At 35.9% G+C, this 19,528-nt stretch overlaps 2 protein-coding genes across 2 annotated transcripts in view; one reads left to right on the top strand and one right to left on the bottom strand.

Moving 5' to 3' along the window:
• HABP2 (hyaluronan binding protein 2) overlaps positions 1–8,803 on the top strand; it is a 30,384-nt gene extending 21,581 nt beyond the window's left edge. The window contains exons 9-14 of the mRNA XM_032224814.1: positions 2,870–3,122; positions 3,717–3,859; positions 4,324–4,458; positions 5,521–5,666; positions 6,527–6,749; positions 8,579–8,803. Of these exons, the coding sequence (XP_032080705.1) occupies positions 2,870–3,122; positions 3,717–3,859; positions 4,324–4,458; positions 5,521–5,666; positions 6,527–6,703 (854 nt within the window). The 3' untranslated portion in view covers positions 6,704–6,749; positions 8,579–8,803. The remainder of the gene's footprint in view (positions 1–2,869; positions 3,123–3,716; positions 3,860–4,323; positions 4,459–5,520; positions 5,667–6,526; positions 6,750–8,578) is intronic.
• NRAP (nebulin related anchoring protein) overlaps positions 8,247–19,528 on the bottom strand; it is a 65,429-nt gene continuing 54,147 nt past the window's right edge. Inside the window, exons 34-42 of the mRNA XM_032224813.1 lie at positions 18,874–18,981; positions 17,330–17,641; positions 15,829–15,933; positions 15,456–15,554; positions 14,492–14,596; positions 10,997–11,104; positions 9,740–10,051; positions 9,124–9,276; positions 8,247–8,635 (exon numbers count right to left, since the gene is read on the bottom strand). Of these exons, the coding sequence (XP_032080704.1) occupies positions 8,537–8,635; positions 9,124–9,276; positions 9,740–10,051; positions 10,997–11,104; positions 14,492–14,596; positions 15,456–15,554; positions 15,829–15,933; positions 17,330–17,641; positions 18,874–18,981 (1,401 nt within the window). The 3' untranslated portion in view covers positions 8,247–8,536. The remainder of the gene's footprint in view (positions 8,636–9,123; positions 9,277–9,739; positions 10,052–10,996; positions 11,105–14,491; positions 14,597–15,455; positions 15,555–15,828; positions 15,934–17,329; positions 17,642–18,873; positions 18,982–19,528) is intronic.

Raw genomic sequence — 19,528 nt, 5'->3', positions numbered from 1 at the left:
GCAGATTTTGTGTCATCCATCTACCTCAAGAGCACAGCTTACATGATGCCAAAGTCTTTAATGATACTGGAAGATTTCTCATTTGTAGAGAATCAAAAAGTATACCACATAAACGAAGTATCTTGAGATGTCTATTGCTAGGAGATATTATAGAAGATGAAATTTAAAACAGGGGAAAAAATTAATGAGTTATATATGTAGAAAAAAATATTCTGAATGATTCTTACAGTGCAATTAAGGAGACTTATTTGATTATTTGATGCTGTAGTACTCTTTTTTTGGAATGGAACTATTTCTAATAGAAGATTTTAAATAATATTTTAGGAATATGGTAAGAAGAAATTATTTCCCTTTGGGTCAAATCAATTGTGTACCAGAATATGGTGAAAACCATTGCAGTAGACCTACTAGAGTGTGACTGGAAAAATCCAGATGAGAGTTATAGATAAAATTGATTTAACTAACACTATAAAAAGTCTTTTTGTCTTTAACTTGGCAAAATGGCACAAAATGCAAGAATAGAGAAGGGAAGAGGGAAGGGCATGGGGAAAGGAAGAAAGAGAGGAAGGAAGGAAAGAAGGAGGGAAAGGAAGAAGGAAGAAAAGGAGAAGTATCCCCTATGCACCCTTCTTAGTCCATCTACTTCTTTGTGCAGTCCACTGACCTATGCCAGCCACTGCACTGCCTCTCCACATGGCTTTTCCAACCCTTGTAGCACCTCTTGCACAGATCCACACCCTCTTCCTGATCTGCACCCCCACACACATACATACCTTTCTGATCTCCACATCATCCCCAATGCCTTCCTTGACCTGTGCAATATCTCTACCATAGCTCCACAACTCCTCCACAACCTGTCCTACATACCTTCCCTAACCCATTCAGCACCATTCCCAATCTGAATCCTGTACCCCACCTTCCCTGACCTGCACAGTATCTTTTGCATATTCCCAATGAACGAAAGCACTTTCCCCATCCCTCTCCCCATGCACCATCCTCAACTATAGAGCACCTCTTACACATTCCCATGTTTCCAACATTCTGGATCTCTTCCATCCTTCTACATGTCATACCCAACTGCACAATACCCATCATCTACTTTCAATCACCCTTCTCAACCTATGTCATCCACTCAGATGCCTTCTCTGACCACATGGCGCCTTGAGTGCATACCTTTCCTAACTCATTTTGCACCACTTGCTCAGCCCACATACCATCTGGATCCATCTGGTAGCAGCCACTTACCTGCCTGCTACTTGGACTTGCAATTTCCTGCTAGCTTTCCCAACTGACTTTCTTCTTACAAGCTTTCCACAAGCAAAATAAATAGGAAAGCTGTCAGGTATTCTAGAGTGTGAGAGAGGGAGGGAAGGAAGAAGGCAGGGAAGGAAGGAAAAATGAGGGATGGAGGAAACTCAGTGGGGAAGCAGATAAGAAATAAGTTTGTCTCATTTCTCTTTGTTCATTGATGGTCATTCTGTTTCTCTGTTTTGGTAAGCAAATATATCTGAAACAATGATCCAATGAGACATGTGTAATCTAATCCTATATATATACTTCTTACATAGTGACAGTCTGTATTTTTAAAGCTAAGATTTTAAGTAATTTCCTTTATTTATTTAACATATTTCTAGCCACTGTAATCAGAAAAGGGTTTTAGTACCTTATGTCACTGTAATATCTTCCTTAGATGTTATTGTTCACATTTTAGGACCAATGGATGAATGTAAGGCATATCCAAGTTAAGGCAGTCATCATTTTGTCAGTGATCTTCCAAACAAATATGGCATTTGTTAATACCATATTTAGGATGCTATAATATTATTCTTAAATACCACTTAGAAAGTCCAAATGTTGTTTGTTGATTAATTTAAAAGATTTATGTAACCACCCATCTTATATTATAACCCTGAGCAGCATACAAACAGTAACTAAGCAATAAAAAGTATAAAATCAATATTGTAAAGTTTCCACTTCCCCCAAAACAACAAATAAACAACTTTTCTGGACATCAGCCATACACTGCCCCAATGCTTGTGGGAAAAGTCAGGGGTTTTTGAAAGGTCAGGAAGGTAGGGTTATTCTGGATCTCAGGTGAGATGTTTCAAAGGCCACTATCAAGAAAGGGTGTTGTCTAAGTCCTTTGACAAGGCAACATTTAACAAACATTCAAAAAGGATGCATGCTCAGATGGATTAATTCTGCTTTATTGTACTTTAACTGAATTAGTCTTCTCTGACCTAAGCTCCCTTTTTTCTGACTATTTCCTGGGCATGTGGCATTTTACTCTTCAGCTCTTGCCAGCAGTGTTCTAGTCATCTCTTGTGTCATTTCTTCTCATACAGCTCCCCAGTAAATCGAAATCATATTGATCCAATTCAATCCAGACCCCACATGACATGCTAATTAAAGCCACAACAAATTACTCAACTGAACTATGCTTCAGAGCTTCCAGGGAAAAAAATCTTTCTGGAAATTGGTGTGGGATGATAGGCCCTCTCTCCCTCCAGTGGGAGATTAGTATGGAGAAATCAAGAATCAAAAGGGAGTGATCTGTCCATGGCAAAGGGCTGATGTAATGTTTCCCAGCCCAGATCACAATAGCACTGCCCTCAGACAAAGATCAGATCTCCACAGTGGAGTTGGATCTTCAAAAAGTTGGATCAGGTCCATGGTTCCCATGATGGCCATGAATTCCTGAGCCATCTCTAAGTGTGGGAAATTTCTTTGCCAAACCAGCCACAGAATCGAGGAGCTTGGGCAGGGACACTGCTACATCGAAGAGATGGAGGTAAGCAAACACAGTGCCAACTGATCTCTATGGCCTAACCTTACTAATAGAGTCTCAATTACATTCTTTATATTGCAGCAAAATTCTCTATGACTATAACAACCTCTTTCAATAATCCAGTAGTAAGTAATACATACAGAACATGTGGAAAACCAGAAATAATAAGACCATTCAAGAGAATCTATGGAGGTGTCAAGTCAGCTCCTGGCAAACATCCATGGCAAGCATCTCTTCAGAGGAAGATTTCAGCAGAAGATTTCAGCAAGGGACATTATTGTGGAGGAGTGTTGATTGAGCCATGCTGGGTTCTTACCGCAGCCCACTGTATCATGTAAGCATCCTTGCTGAATTCAGTTAATTTTTTTTTCATTTTCTATAAATGCAAAGAAACAAAACAAAACCCCTAACTGTTTGATTTCATCCATCCTGTAGATAGAAAAGTCTAAAGTGCACAATTTTAGATAGCAAAAGTCAGGTGGGGAAAGTAGCCATGTCAATTTGGAGAATAAATAGGATTGCCCCATGTCTTTTCATCTGACAGGTTGCCTTCTTTCTTTTATATAAAATTGTATAGAATGCTAATGCTAATGCACAAGCCATGGCAGCTGAGTAAAATTCAGAAAAACACTAACTTTGTCTTTTGCTTTTGAGATAATGTGTTAGTCTTATCTTTTGAGATAATGGCCTAGTCTTATCTTCACACTCTAGTATTTTATAATTTGGCAACGTGTAGAGTTTTTTTTAAATAATGCTTTTATTATTGTATAATTGTATAACAGAGGATTCACTCTTCTTAGTATGGGTTAATCTACTAGAAACAATTTGTATGATGAATTTGGATGAAATTGGTGCAGTTCTCTGTAATTTATGAAGTTCTATAATTATGACTGATTGTTCTTTGAGAATGGGCTATTTTCTTTCATAGGACAGAAGCACACAACCTCCAGGTGTCCCTTGGAGAACAGAATCTCAATAGGAAAGAGCAACATGAACAAAAGTTTGATGTAGACAAGATCATTAAACATGGACACTATACAGAGCAGGATGGTATCCCATACAATGATATTGGCAAGTTTCTGTTTTATGTCATGGATAAATCTGAATCATTACCACTAGGAATGGAAAGAAGGAAACTTTAGTTGAACCCTAAGAACACTGATGTAGGTTAAATATTGAGAAGAAAAAACTAAACTATACTGCAATTAAGTTACAATAAAGAGATCTAGCAAATTCATCTCCAAAAATTTAGAAAACAATATATTATGTTTTAGTATAAATATATTTATTGCTTTTACTGCTTTATTTTTAAGCCAAAATTAGAAGTTAAGTGTAGAGATGACATCATTAATATAAGCATATAAAAACCATATTAATGAAATAAATTGGAAAGATCTAAAAAAAATAACAAATACTCAGCTCTGACCCAGAGAAATTAGAAGAAATCTCACCAGCAAATTTAAGGCTATGGTGCAATTCAGTGGTTATATAATTAACTGTGCTTTAAAATACTGTGTTTTGTTCTCTTTTTACAGCTTTGTTGAAATTAAAGCCAATTGATGGGCACTGTGCTGTGGAAACAAGCTATGTTAAATCTGCGTGCTTGCCTGATTTTATATTTCCTGATAACACAGAATGTTATATATCAGGCTGGGGAGAAACAGAAATAAGTAAGCCATGGCAATTAATTAATTCTAACTAATATACAGTCAGGATTTGAATTCCACAAGGATCTTCTCTAGGAACAAAGTCTCCTTCTGCATTTTCATCTATAAGCTCCAAAATAGCTGCAGTCACTTGAAGTTCTAGAGAGCCGCTTTGGTGTCCTCTAATAGTCATCAGGCTTGCTGCAATATAGCACACTGTTTTCTGTCTTATCCCAGCTTTCTTTCCCACCTTATCCCACTGCTGCCAAGGGTTCACTGGACCCATTAGATTTTGCTGAGTGCTGCCACTTGTGTGATGACAACTGTGCTGTGGCTGCCTTCAACTTCAACTTGGGAGTCCAGGAGAAGACAGAAGAGGGTTTCCAGTCCATCACATATAGCACATTGGAAACTGGCCCTTTCATATCTTCTCTTGACTTCTGGATGTGGACCGGTTTGTTAGTATCAGCAAAAGTTCACAAAACAAAGTTCAGTACAAGAATACTGTCTATTTTTGAGTCATTAATGGACTGTACGAAGTATGGTGCACAATGTGAGTTATAGATGTAACATATAATCTTAGCATAAGGACATTATTAGTGCCCAAAGAAAAGCACAATTTGTACATGCATAACAATTATTGATGTAATCAATTGATAAATTTGACTTAATTTATCCTATTTTTTATCTTGAAGGTTTAACAGGCTAGAAATGTTAATGTCTTGACCTAATATAATATGTAGCTTCAAATGCAATAATTATACTTTTAAAATGACTATATTTTTTAAAAAATTAAATATATATCTAAACATATGACGGATAGATTACTAGATAGATAGATAGATAGATAGATAGATAGATAGATAGATAGATAGATAGATAGATAGATAGATAGATAGATAGATGATAGAGACAAAAATATTTTTTTCCATCCTTCCTTTTTTTTTTTTCTTTCCTTTTCCTTCTTCTGCTGTAACATTAATAAAATTCAGTATTTTTAACCAATGATTTCTGAACCCAGCCACAAAATGGAAAAGAGAAGATAGGAAATAAGAGTTCTTTGTGTTTGTGGCATTCATTCTATAGGTGAATCATCTCATCAGCTATTGGATGCCAAAGTAAAACTGATTTCCGAAAGGCAATGTAATGCACCAAATGCATATAACAGTAGAGTGGTGGAAAGCATGCTTTGTGCTGGAAGTCTTCAGAGAACAAGAGCAGATACTTGTCAGGTTTGTTGCTTTTTGGTATTTGAACACTGATTTCTCTTCAAACCAAATGTCAACAGACTATACATGGTAAAGACTGGCAATGTGCTACATATGTACCTACTCTTTATATCAAATAACATCCCCCAATTTCCCTCCTTTCAGCATAATACCAAAAGCATATACAGGTAATCGTGAATTTAGAATAGTTCATTTAGTGATTGTTCAAAGTTTTTCAGTCTTGCAACAATTATAGCATCCCTATGGTGTTGTGATTAAAATCCAGATGCTTGGCAACTGGCTTGTACTTATGACTGTTGCAGTGTCCCAAGGTCAGGTGATCACCTTTTGTAACATTCCCACAAGCAAACTCAATGGAGAAGTCATATTCCTTTAACAATTGTGTTACAACTTAACAATTCAGTGATTGCAGTGGTTCACTTAATAACTATGGCATGAAAGGTCATAAGGGCAAACTCATTTAACAAATGTCTCTCTTAGCAGCAGAAATTTTGGGCTCAATTGTGGTTGTAAATTGAGACTATCTGTGCTTGTTCTTTTATACTTGATGACTGATTCTAAACGGCTACATATAATTTTGATATTTTCATTGTCAGTTTTGTGGCTAGTTGGTCTTCTTTATATTTAATTTTAGTCCCAGATAACCTTCTAAATCTAAATTAAGATTTAACTTTTTAAAACCATCACTTTTGAATGCAATGATTTACATTGTAGGAAAAAAAAGTCATGAACTTTAATTTTAATTTAATCCAAGATCCTATTTCTTTTCCATTAATGTAATTCTTCAGGATCAAGTATAAAATATAAAGTGTTAATTATTTTTTTGTTGCCAATGTTAATTGTCTTTTTATCTTTTACATTAGGGTGATTCAGGAGGACCTCTAACGTGTGTTACCAATGACACTTACTATGTTTATGGAATTGTGAGCTGGGGAGATCAGTGTGGATTAAAAAATAAACCGGGAGTTTATACTCGAGTGACAAGATTTCTCAATTGGATTAGAACAAAAATTACACACAAGTCTAATTTTCAAAACTAAGAATGGTAGTCATCAAAACAAGAAGAATAGTAGAGTAATTTATCAAGTAATTTATCCTTTCAAAAATTTTATTCTTTTCTCTCTTCTATTTGAACACTGAAATATTTCTACCCAGAAATGAAAACTCTAATACCTTAATAGCATTTGGCTAGAATTCGCTTGCTTATATAATAGCAAAGTAAATATGCAACCCTTGCTTAAAGTAATGTACAAAACTTATCTTCTTTATTGTTCTATTTTCAATCTTTTGAGATTTTAAGGCTGTCATAACTTTCATAATAAAACTAGTTGCATCGAGAATTGTTTGACCAGAAGACATCACTCTTTTAACAGGGAAGTTAGAATTTACATTCAGAAACCAGGATATTGTTCTGACCTAGGCTTCCTGATATAGTAAAAAGCACACACAGTCCCAAATACCTTCTCTTTATTTCAATGGCTGTGAAATATGTTCATTCACAGCCCATAAGAAGTCACAAATAGTTTGTAAAGAGTCCGACAGAAGCCTGCCAAAGTCTTTCGGGATAAGGCTGATAAGCACCTACCTTTATCTCCCTTGAGACGCTGCCAAAGACCTAATTGTGAATTATCTTTGCAAGGCCACAAAGAGTACAGAGTCAAACTGAGTTTCAGAATGTAAACCGACCAGAACGAACGAAGTTGCTTCCTGCAAAGGCTCACATGCCTTTGCTCTTCCTTTATGTCTTATGGGAGGGCCAATCATCCCCACGCCTTACTCCCGAGTCATCTCTTTTGTTTTAACTTTTCTTGCCTTCTGGCAGCTCTGCGTACGCGCGCACTGGGAACAGGCTCCTGCTGTTCCTCTGCCTCACTGATTTCCGACTCTGGAAGCTCCAAAGACAGAAATAATTCCCAGATAGCCCTGGCCCCCTCTCTGTCTCTGACGCAGAGCCCTCGTCTGAGCCTTCCCCAGACTCCAAGACTTGCTCATGTTCCTTCCCAACCTCCTCACTATCCAACTCTGCTGCCAGCTACACAGACCACCAGCAGACCACAACAGATATGCGCAGTGCAAATAAATATCAAATGTATGAATTCAGACATCATTTGACTCAAACGAACCTATTTATATTTGTTTTCAAATCCCTAGAATTTCCTTTTCATTCATTTCTACAAACATTAATTGAATGACAATAAACCTCCAATATCGGTAATTACATATGATCAGGCCAGTAGAAGATCAAATGATTATGTTATGCTATTTTATATAATGAACATCTTGCAGTAAAGGAAGATATGGAATCTTGTTCTAAATTGACTTCTGCACAGATGGGAGATTAAACTGTTTCTTCTAGCCACTGCATTTCTAATCTTCTCTATCTTTTACTCAGGTTTTTTTTTAAAAAAGGAGGCAAAAGTGCCCACTGGCATGAATTAATTTAGCCACACAGGAATTCAGAAATGAACATCATTAACAAATCAACAAAATAACTGAAGACTTTTTGGAAAGTGATTTCACTGATTTATTTTCAGTATAAATATATATATACGTATTCCTTTCAGCAAATCATGGTACATATACTTTTAGTACAAAGCTGAGCCTGCCAGTCATCTAGTACTAATCTAATTTGCTGTCATAAATACTACATTGTATAATACATAGCTTTAAAAAAATCAGGTACAGTTTTTCATGCAAAAATATAAAGTTTAATGTTAAATCACTCCTTTAGGGTTTGCAAAGGTCTTTTTTTGTAATAACTATTTCTGAACAGTGCACTACTCTGCTTCTCAGGAGATTAGAATAGCTACATGATTTGGAGATAAAGCTGAAAAATGTATGAATTTTCATTAGACGGATGTCAGTATTTCTGTTCATTTCTTAATTAGTTTCATTTTTCTTCTCTTCATCTGCAGAACTTCTGCTGCATCAGGATTCAGCTGGACTTGTTGAGATCCTTCTGTTATTTTCTCCTGCAATTGCAATAGATTCAGAATGTTATCTCCCCACAAAGACTATTGTGTCATTCCATTTGTAGCAAATATATTGAACAATATATCATATGCTGAGTAGCAGACATAATGTCCTAAAGGTCTCTTTCTAGGATTGTGTACCTTGACTGTATAAAACTGTTTACTATAGATTTATCTCAAATTTCTTCCAGTGATGACCTACAGATGTTCATGACTCTAATAATGATTAATAATAATAGTGGTTTAGATCCAAACCAACTGAAATGCTGAGATGTTCACAGACCTAGCACAAGTTCAGCTGTCCTTGTTTCCAATAATAGTTTAGGGAATTACCCAGATGCATACTGGGATCAGACTTGGTTCCAACAGATCCTGTATTCCTATATTTCATTGCCATTCATCTTCATGTCTTCCCTACAATGGATCTGTAGTCAAAGCTTCTAAAAATTATAATGAATATTGCTTAGGTTATCTATCCATTCACTTACATAATCTGGCTCATGCTGTTCCTGGGTTTCTTGACATCCTGTTTCTTGAGCATATGCCAGCTCTGCAGCCCTTCTGGCCATTTCCACTCTGTAAGAACCTGGAGGAGTCCAGCCAGTACCTTTGATCCAATTCAAATCAGATTTGTATTTGACCTAGAAAACAAAATACAGTACTAATTTTATGGCTCTTCCAAGACTATAATACTTAAAATCAGATGAAGCAAATCATACATATACTAAAGGCCTAGAAAAGAAAATGATGACCCCAGGAAGCAGGTGTGATAGGCAAGAACAGGTGACAGAGTACTGCAAGCTGTTTTGTGCCACCTTATTTGTTCTCCAAAATCAGGTGTTATGAGTCCTCCCATCTTAGAATGTTGTTAAGATAAAACTGGTGTTGTATACAAATTTTCCTAAACTTGACTGGGTATTATGGAAGATGAAATCCAGCACATTTGAATGGCGTAATATTATGGAAAAGAACTACTGACAACTTTTTAAATTCTAAGCTGCTTCCTTAATATAAACATTAAATTTGGATTTGAAAATTAGTCTATTAAGTAGACATATTCTTGTCTGGAATGGGCTCTTTGGCCATAGATCCTAACATACTTACATCACTTTGGAGTTTGTAGGCTTGTTTGGCATGCTTGAGATTCAGCTGCTCCGGATCACAGGTGTATTGATGCAGGCGCTGCCTGTAGTTGACATCACTTATTAATTGCTGGCTTTTCTTTGCATGAATAAATCCTGGCTGATCAGTTTGACTTCTGAATTGTGCTCTGTTTCTAAAATAATCCCTTTTATATTGGTTGTCACTCTGGAGGTGGCCCATCTTCAGGAAGTGTCTCATTTTAGGATCATCACGCGCATTGCAAAATCCAATCCGTTGACCTCTGTCCCTTAGGAAATCTTCTTTGTATCTGAACTAAAAAATATTGAGACATAGGGATGTCATTATACAGCCATATGGAAACATACTTTCACATAATTTCATATTATGCCATAAGCATTTTACATGTAGCCTATAAATGCATCAATGCTAAAATTATGGCGCAGCATGCTAATTATGTTGCTGAAATTATTTTTAGATTGAGAACATTTCATTGCAGTTGAAAAATATATGAAGAAAGCATATATTTAAAGCAACAATTACACATAATTACATAATTTAAAATAAAACTCTAGGATAAACTCTTCATCAGAGCATCCAAAATGTTGGCAGCACATACAGGTATAGCAGGAATAGGCAATCTTTTTTAGCAAGGAACCATTTACTGCCTTTGTACCCTACACAAGGTATACACCTAATTATGTTACAGTACATGCAAATCCTCCCCAAATTTTAAGAAATTTAAAGGAGAAAAAGAAATCAAGGTTTTGTGGGTATATTTTAAGTCCGTGAAGGCTTAAGGCATCAGTTTTGATTTTTTAAACTCTTCACAAATTCATTAAATAGAACAAAATGGGCAAAAATGATTTTCTTTGCCTTTGACGAGAAGAGCACATGTACCCTAATGTCGTCTTTCTGAACAACAGCAAGAAGTGTTAATTTCTCCCTGAACTTTCCCAGTGGTTTTCATTTGATTGATTGGGTGACTGAATGATAGACTGAATACATACATACATTTAAATTAGTGTGAAATAAAATACAGGCCCAACTCACAGCATATTAATGATATTTTTTTTCATATGCAGTTCAATGGGAATATTAGTGAAACTAATATAAGGGGCTGTTATTGTGGGATCCTTATCACATTGAAAACCAGTTCTTTCTTTGAAACTGTATAGGAAAAATCATGGGTGATATGCCAGGGCATAAAGGCCTTTAAATGCCAAAAAAAAAAAAAAACCATCTTGGAATGTTTCATACATCACTGGCAATTTCTCTAGATGCTTTAGCTGTCTGAAAAGGGATGGCATCCAATCTGAAATCATAGCCAGCTGCCCGTGTTTCCTCCCAAGATGTTTTATATAGTTTCTGCATTGAGAAATGGAAAAGCAAAGGGGAAACAGAATCAATTAATCTTATTTACATATCTGTTGCGGCTTTATTAATTAATATTTGATTCTATTACAATCATTTATTCATGACTCAAAAGCTAGCATGCATCTCTTCACTTTTTTACATACAAAATACAATGTCCTATTTGAAAAGAGTCACAAATGTTGTAATTAAAGTTTGCTTTGATGCATTAGACACATCAATATTACATTGACATTGCCCCTATTCTGTCTTTTGAAACATTTAGCAGTAGCATTTGGGTTTTACAGCAGAGACATTTCAGTGCTGCATTTCTACTATGTATAATGTCAAACATTTTAATACCTTCTGTGCTGTCTCCAAACCCTTCTGGTTCCATCAAACTATCTAAAGTAGTGATATGCTTTATAAGAGAGTAGATATGATTAAGGCATTAGTTAAATACAAATTATGAAGAGAACACAGCTGAACATAGGAATAGAATGGTTTCACACTAGAAAAGCTCTTTGTGTGTTCAGCATTGCCACATAATTCAGAGGTCTCAACTCAAATCATCATGAGGACCATGTAATGTCTTACCCTGAAATCTTCTAAGCAAGTATTATAGCTAATCCACTCAGTTCTCTCTGTTTGACTCAGGGCCAATCCTGAGATAGGCTGAGAAACCTAGGGTGCCAAGGCTTAGAGGGTGCCAATGAAGCTTCTCCTTCTGAATCATTTTAAAATGCAAATCCTTGTAGCTAAGGACGCTGTATACCCTTCCCTGGATTACATTTCTATCATCCCCAAGCACTGTATAGTTTTTTTTTAATGAATGTTGTGAACTCAGTGCCCTTTAAAAGCATGTGCTGGGGTTCCGAGTAAAATGGCTGTACCATTGTCCCAAACCCTTGGAAAATTACTGTCCTGAGTCTCCTCAAAAGGAGCAACCATCTGGAGCACGTTTCCCATCCAATTCTTATTCATAGAAGTTTTGGTGAATCAGTCTACTCATCAGTTCCTTGGTCTTTATCGCAGTCATCGTTTCTGATTTCACAAAATCAATTCACCATACTTCCCTCAGAAGTCCATTTTATTACATACATTCTCAAGACCTTAACTCAGATTGAGAAAAGATGGTGGGTATAATCTTCAATTTCCAGAAAGCCAAGATTTACAGGAAATGGGCTATGTATTATCATGTTTCTCAAACCATAAAATGGAGGAGCTGCTGCATTAGTGCATGGCAAATCAAGGCCTAAATCTGTCTCAAACTTTGATGATCTTGCTTTTTTGCTCTCCTATGTCTCAGGTTTAAGGAACCCCTCACAGGGTGGTGCCACGGCCTACCATGACAGGGTTTATATGCCTATTGCTCTGTGAAAGAGCTATCTATTGCACAGTCAGGTTCAGTAACCCATAGACATTATTGCACAGCTATGATTGCACCTTGATGCAAAACTAGGCATGTACTCTAACCAGCACTCAGATGTAGATCCACACTTTCTTCTTATGTAAGTGGACCACGACTTGATGCGTGGTCAAGATTAACAAGCTGTTGTCTTACTTCCAGCGGTAGTTCTGCTGTTTTATGAATGAGACACTTCCTATTGCTTTCCTAAACATTCATAGAGACAATGCCAAATAGAAGGCCTCAGGCTCTGAGTTGGAAACCCATGAAGCAGGTAGAGATTGGGACCCACATTGTGACTCTATCGTATGTCAACCTCAAAGTTTACATTATGGCACTTCTGGTTAGGTTCACTTCATCAATATCCTGTCAAAAAGGAAATTCACAGGTTTGAAGCTCCCATCCAAATATAATATTGAGCAGATTAATAGCAGCATCTTAAGCACTGTTACAAGGGTTTCATAGAGACAGCAGCCTAGCTTTAGATGAAGTAGGACATGGATGGTAATGGTGCACAGCTATCTCACACTTTGCTGCCACCTTTCCACATTTGTTGTCTCAGATAGCCATTCACTTTGTCCTGAATTTGTCCTGCACCCACCTTCTCAGGTTACTTAGATTCATGAATATTCCCCCCCCCCCCCCACTCTGTGGTAAATTAACGCAATCTCCATGTTTTTGATGGGGCTGAAATGTTAACAAATGTTGCTCCTATAGTCAGTAGTATGCTTGTTTAAGAGAAGATGACATGGATCACAAGCAAACGTGCATCCAAAAATTATAACAGATGGCCTCTTTAAAGAGCAGCTTTAGATAAATTTGTTTGCAGAACTTATATTAGAAGAATTTGGCATTCCCTCTCACAGTTTGGATGAGATCCAAATCTAGACCCTTTTCTCAAGTTCTAGTCATTTATCATTTCCCTCTCCTTTTTCTCTCTCTCCTTTTCTTTCTTTTAAATCTGCAAATCTTTGGCCTTGCTGTTGCAGTTCATTCTTAACACAGATCCTTTGATTCGAAACCCCATGCATCATTTTACTTTATCACAGTTTGCACAGTTTTTGCACTCATCCTCGCACATTACATTCATTTGATTTATGGCTATCTTTGCAGCTTTACAAATACCAACATGGCTTTTTTTCTTCTTTTTCTCTGTGCTCTGGGGTCAGTCTCCCTCAATAGCTTTCTGTGTGTGGCATCTGATCCAATTGTGTATCTACCAAAAGCAGTTTCATTTTTAATGAGATGCCCCCAACATCTCCACCTCCTCATGCACTCACTGGCTGTTTCAGTTCAGATACATGCTGATCCACTTGAATGGTCTGAGAAGAAACAGAACATACCCGACATACAACTGTGCCATTCATCTGTGCATGGCAATGCCGCTCTAACTGCATGAGCAATATAGCTCTCTTATTCTTTTCTTCTGACATGAGAGGGAAAGGTTTGCCAGTGTACAATGCAAAATGTGCTACCTGCTTCTACTTCTTTGTGTGTTGGAGCAGCCTTTCCAGCATTGTTCTCTGCTATTTTTATATTCCAGTAATTGATTAAACGGGTCACTTTATGGAATTATTTGCGTATCAATTTTTCATATGACTATGCATATAATTTAACTGTTCACAATGAAACATGGTCTATTCATTGTTACAGACTGTTTTAATCTGTAAAATTAGTCTATGGCATTTAATGGCAGGCAGCAGTATTCTTTTACATGAAGGAAGGAAAAGATAGGTGTCCCGGAGTTAATATTGCAGGATCCAATCTGTGTACTTTCTGGAGAGAGAAAACTGAAGATGGGCTCCAGCACAAACTTAGAAGAAGGAATCTTTAGTCCCAGTGACCAACTCAGATCCGATTCTGCAATATTCTTTTTACCTGTACTATAGTTTCAAAATTATATTACTTGAAATAGCTTGAATATAAGAGAAGTAATCTTTGTTATTATGCTGATTATGAGCTTGACTTCCAAATGAAAAAGAACAATTACTTACATCACTGATGTGCAATGCATTGAGCCGTGCCCTTATGAGGTCAGGTCGGTCAAGGGGCAGGGTGTATCTGTGCATGTTGTCCAAATGGTCAGCTCGATATAGACGCTGTTAGGACAAACAATATTTAGTGTAGTTCCACAATATCTAAAGTTCTATTTTCTCCAAGAAGGGCAATACAGAATACATGTAGCACTGACCTATATTTATGCTTATACTTACCTTAGCAAAGCTTTATTTCCACTAAAAAAAACCAAAATGCTATCTCTACTTTGTCCAAGTAAAACTCTGCAGGCAAAATAAAAAGTTTGCTCTTTGTAAAATCTTTGGCACTGCACAAAATATGGACTACGTCAGTAACAGAACTTTTGTATATCTTGCCATGATAAATTCCTATGACATCATTCAAAGACCTGTAGAACTCAGATTATCCCACAATACAAGTGCCGAAAAGCAGATTATGATGATCAGTAATCATCTAAAAAATCCATAATAATTTAAGATCTTCTTACTTCCAAATGTTAATCAAACAATTAAGTTATATACCTGCCCTAAACAACTTGGAAATTTAGAATAAGCAGAATTTATCATCTCTCTATCGTCTTATCTGTCTATAACTGTAGTGGAATGATTATGAGCTTCATTCACTTCTGATGGTAAGAACAAATTCATGGGCTAAGAAGAAATGAATTCTAAATGTGTATCTTCTGGTTCATAGATTTCAATTTTGCAGTTAAAAAAAAACTTCTGAAGTCTAATATATAAATTAAGAATAAATTAATACCCTTGAAAATTCACAACATATTTTGTCACTGTTATTTTCTGCAATTTACTACACATCTGACAGGCAAAAACCATCAGTTTATTTGTAGCAGTAACATTTCTTCTAATGACATGGTTCTGAGTCATATTATATGAGGTTGAAGGCAATTTTTATAACTTACAATATCATAAATACTTCACTTACATCATTGCATTGAATGTAACTATTCTTTGCATGGAGGAAGTCCAGAGAGTCTGTAACTGTCGTGAACTTGAGATGATTTGGTTTCTGACGATATTTTGTCTGCAAACAGAATAAAGGGAAATCATGATAAAGTATAATAAAGAAGATTCCATTCAAAGGATGTCATTTATAACATAACATTTTCATTATAGGTTCATTGGAGTCTAATAGATTTTGTGTGTCTAATATACTGTAGCTATTAGCCCCACTAGGTAAACCAGACCAGGAAATCAGTTTCAGTCCAGGCTTCCATATCATGATGATTTTATAAGGAAGAATCTTGATGGCCTACAAACTTTACAGATTCACAGTCTCATGAAAGAGTTAGCAGTACCTCACTGATGAGTTCTCCAGCCTTCTTCACATTTTCTATATGAGGGGATCTTAGAGACATCCAACCAACTCCCTTCATGCAATTCAGATCAGATTTGTAGGAAAACTATCAAATAAAAACAAAAACTAAATGTGAGAATGTATCACAGGACATGGATTTATATTCACATTTGAATATTTTCTGAGACACTGCATTCATCTGTTCCTTTTGGAATAAATAATGTATCACTGACAAATTTAGCAAAGAATAGACATCATTTTTGGGCCATCTTTTCAGAGATGTTTCCTTATCTAAGCTGATAAATGATCATGGAGAGGCAAAAAAAGCAGTGAAAGCAGAAGCAAGTTCTGACTTCCTGCTAGCTTCCCCATTAACTTTTGTTGTGGAAAGCTGAAAGGAAGCATTGGAAATCACAATCATTTTTGTCCACAGCAGCATGGCCAATACTTCTGATCTAAAGAACTTGATATTTCAATCCCACGGGAATAATGGATCTGGATTTTGAATGCATTCTTTAAGTTAACCTATTTGAGATACATTGGTTTTAAAAAAGAGTCATTGCCCTATGGTGCACTGTAAATCAATCAATCAATCAAACAAACAAACAAACAAACAAACAAACAAACAAACAAACAAACGTTGCCCATCTCACCAAAGGTGACTCTAGGTTACAAACAGACTTAGGGTTACAAACAGAGAGGAGAGTTTTAGTAGTATAGATGCTTATCTCAAAAGATACATCTTGAAATATGCTGCCTCAAACATTGCTCAGCAATACAACCAATTTTATCAGAGGATGCTCAGTACTCATTGATCAATGAGTGCAACTACTTATGATTGTCTTTATACAAATCTTAAAGTATACACCTATACAAATGCTACAGTATCCTTTAAAGGAATGAAGCAGCCCTTAAATGTTTTAGTTAGTATATCAGTTTAAGGGTTGCTTCACAATAATGTAACTTAAAGCCAAAAAAAAAAGCTTTGTGTATATTAGCTATGCTTAGAAAAGAATCCAAGAGTGATTCTCCAACATTATCATTAGCTGACATTGAAAAGATCCAGTTGGGAGAACTCTTTTAAACTGCATTCTAAAAAGTACTAATTTGAGTTTGGGATCTATCAAATATACAGTGAAGTAAGAAAACAAGTACTTATATGCTTTTACTTTGATTTAGGCTAAACCTTCAGCCAATGGTACTTCCCGTAGCATTGATGTCAATATACTATTTATTAATTCAATTCCAAAACTGATTTAATATTATCCTTTAGCATAACTTCTGGAACAAAAATCTGAATTAATTAATCAACCATGTCCTTCAGAATGTACAGGTGCAGAAAAGCTTTAATAGATATAATTGTATACCAAACATCCTGTTTATTTAGTAAAGTTAGCAATACTTAATTTGATTCACCCTGCACTGTTCTGTTATTGGCTGTCCAAGATAATAGTACAGGTGTTACACTATTCTTACCTCTAACATTCAAGCATATGCATTACCTCACTTTGCATCAAATGAACTCTTTTGGCCCACTTCATCCTCAAGTCTTCAGGAAGCACTGTGTATTGATGCAATCTTTTCCTGTACTCCTGGTCACTGATGAGATTCTGGGCTTTTCTAGCATGAACTAGATTAACCATGTCCATAGGGAGATTGTACTGAGAAGAGGTATTTCTTGAGCTTTTCTTATATTCCTGTTCACTATGTAACTTAGAAGCATGCAAGCAGTGTAGCAGATTGGTATCATCCAGAATGCTTCTGGCACCAATGAGCTTCCCCCTCTCGGAAACGAAGTTGTGCTTGTACTGTAGCTGTGATGAAAAAGAAAACGGAATTTATCTTGCACCCCTGCATCTATGATGTTTAAAAAATGCTTTATGTCTCTCTCTCCACATATATAAAAGGAAAGTGTTCACCACAGTGAACAATTCAATACATGAAAGAGCCATCACATATTTTATTGGTGTTGTGCTTCTGTTCACTTTTCATCTTTTACATGTCAAAAACCTGGCTCTGATCAGCACATGCCAAGAGAAATTGTATTGTTTGAACAACAGGACTTATATGTGAAAAAAGTGATATTTTGTAGAAAGTCCTTTTGAATTCAATGGTTAAGTATTTGAGGAACTTGCTGCTTTCCTACGAAAGCTGGAACAGATGACTATGGGGTGAAGCATTATACAGGTGAGAGCATTTGCATCTGTTTTATTTGTAAGCTGCCAAGTTGGTTTTTCAGTATAATCAAAGAGATAACATGTGCATAAGCATATCTCAACATGACTCAGGCTATGTTTTGTTTATCTCAAAGTTATTTTGATGTACCCAAAATACTTATTATTATGCAAAAGATGCTATATTTGAATGTGGTCATATAGGAAATCACCTAGAGAAATGATACTTGCATGAAGTCACTGGGGATTGAGGAAAAGGCTTCAAAATATTGACTTCTCACAATAATCAAAGAGAACAAATCTACAGATTGTAGGGGTACCCCTATTGCTCTGAAAAGTAGTATTCTTATGATAGTGAAAGTTTGAATGTTGCTCATAGTGGCCTTATTACTTGACTTTGGGGAGAAGGTGTGTGCATTTTGTTTCAGAAAAGTGAAGAATTTAATTCCTATACAAAAAGCATTGGACTTCTAAAAGCAGAAATTAATATATTACAGTCAAATGTAGATGTAAATATATCTTCATTGCACTTAGCTGCTTTACTGGAATACCCAAGGAAATAAATGGATTATCTATTTACATGGATCGATATTATTTTGGATGTGCTGGGTAAATCTGAATGGAACATCCAGAGATATTTTTCTTTCCCCTATTCCCATTGGAAGAGCTTCAGCCCTGCTTTGTTTCTGATTAACAGTGACTTTTTTTTAATTCACACAAAGAATCTCATTCATAAGTAATACATTCTGTCTCACATCCTTGTCTCACATGATTATGAGGCTGCTTTAATTCAGTAAAATCTGCTTTCTACAATGTATTACACGAAGTTAACAAAAATTAGGCAAGATGGAAGGCTGCATAATTCAACTCACATCACTGGCAATTTCTCGGGAGGCCTTTGCAGTCTGGAAAGGGATGGCTTCCATTGTCAGTTTATAACCCTGAGCACGGAGATTATGCCAAGATTCCCTGTATTTTGCCTAAAGTGGAAATGGCAACTTTAGATTTATTGGTTAAATTTTAACTAAAAACTAAATTAACAAAAGGAACTTGTTAGAGTTGCAATATAGTTTTCAAAATAGTTCACATAGGTTTTAGTCACTTGTAGAAAGATGCTTCTTCAAATCAAATCAAAACAAAACAATGCAAGAAACATGTCAAATGGTCAATATTCTTTATATGGATTGTTTAATTTGTATAGATGTATAAGGAATCATTACATCTGTAAACATGAGCCACCCACAAAACATATGTTTGATGTGAATAAAAATTTTCACCCATATCAATTTTTGCATGTATTTATTCATATTCTGGGCTCCTTCTACATTACTATAGGAAGGAAAAGAAGGTGAAAAATTCAGGATAGATAGTACTTCTGCCCAAATATTAACATCCCAAAGCAACTGCAATCGTTATAACAATCTTACCACAGAATATTTAATTCTGAAAATTCACATTGGAATCAATGTCAGCATAAAGACCATTTTCAATAAAAAAAGTGAAAAAACTAATATGCAAATTTTAAAT

This window comes from Thamnophis elegans, chromosome 10 (assembly GCF_009769535.1).
Source record: "Thamnophis elegans isolate rThaEle1 chromosome 10, rThaEle1.pri, whole genome shotgun sequence".
NCBI classification, from domain to species: Eukaryota; Metazoa; Chordata; class Lepidosauria; order Squamata; family Colubridae; genus Thamnophis; species Thamnophis elegans.
Note: the sequence above shows the minus strand (reverse complement) of the source record. Positions and strands in the feature narration are given on the sequence as shown.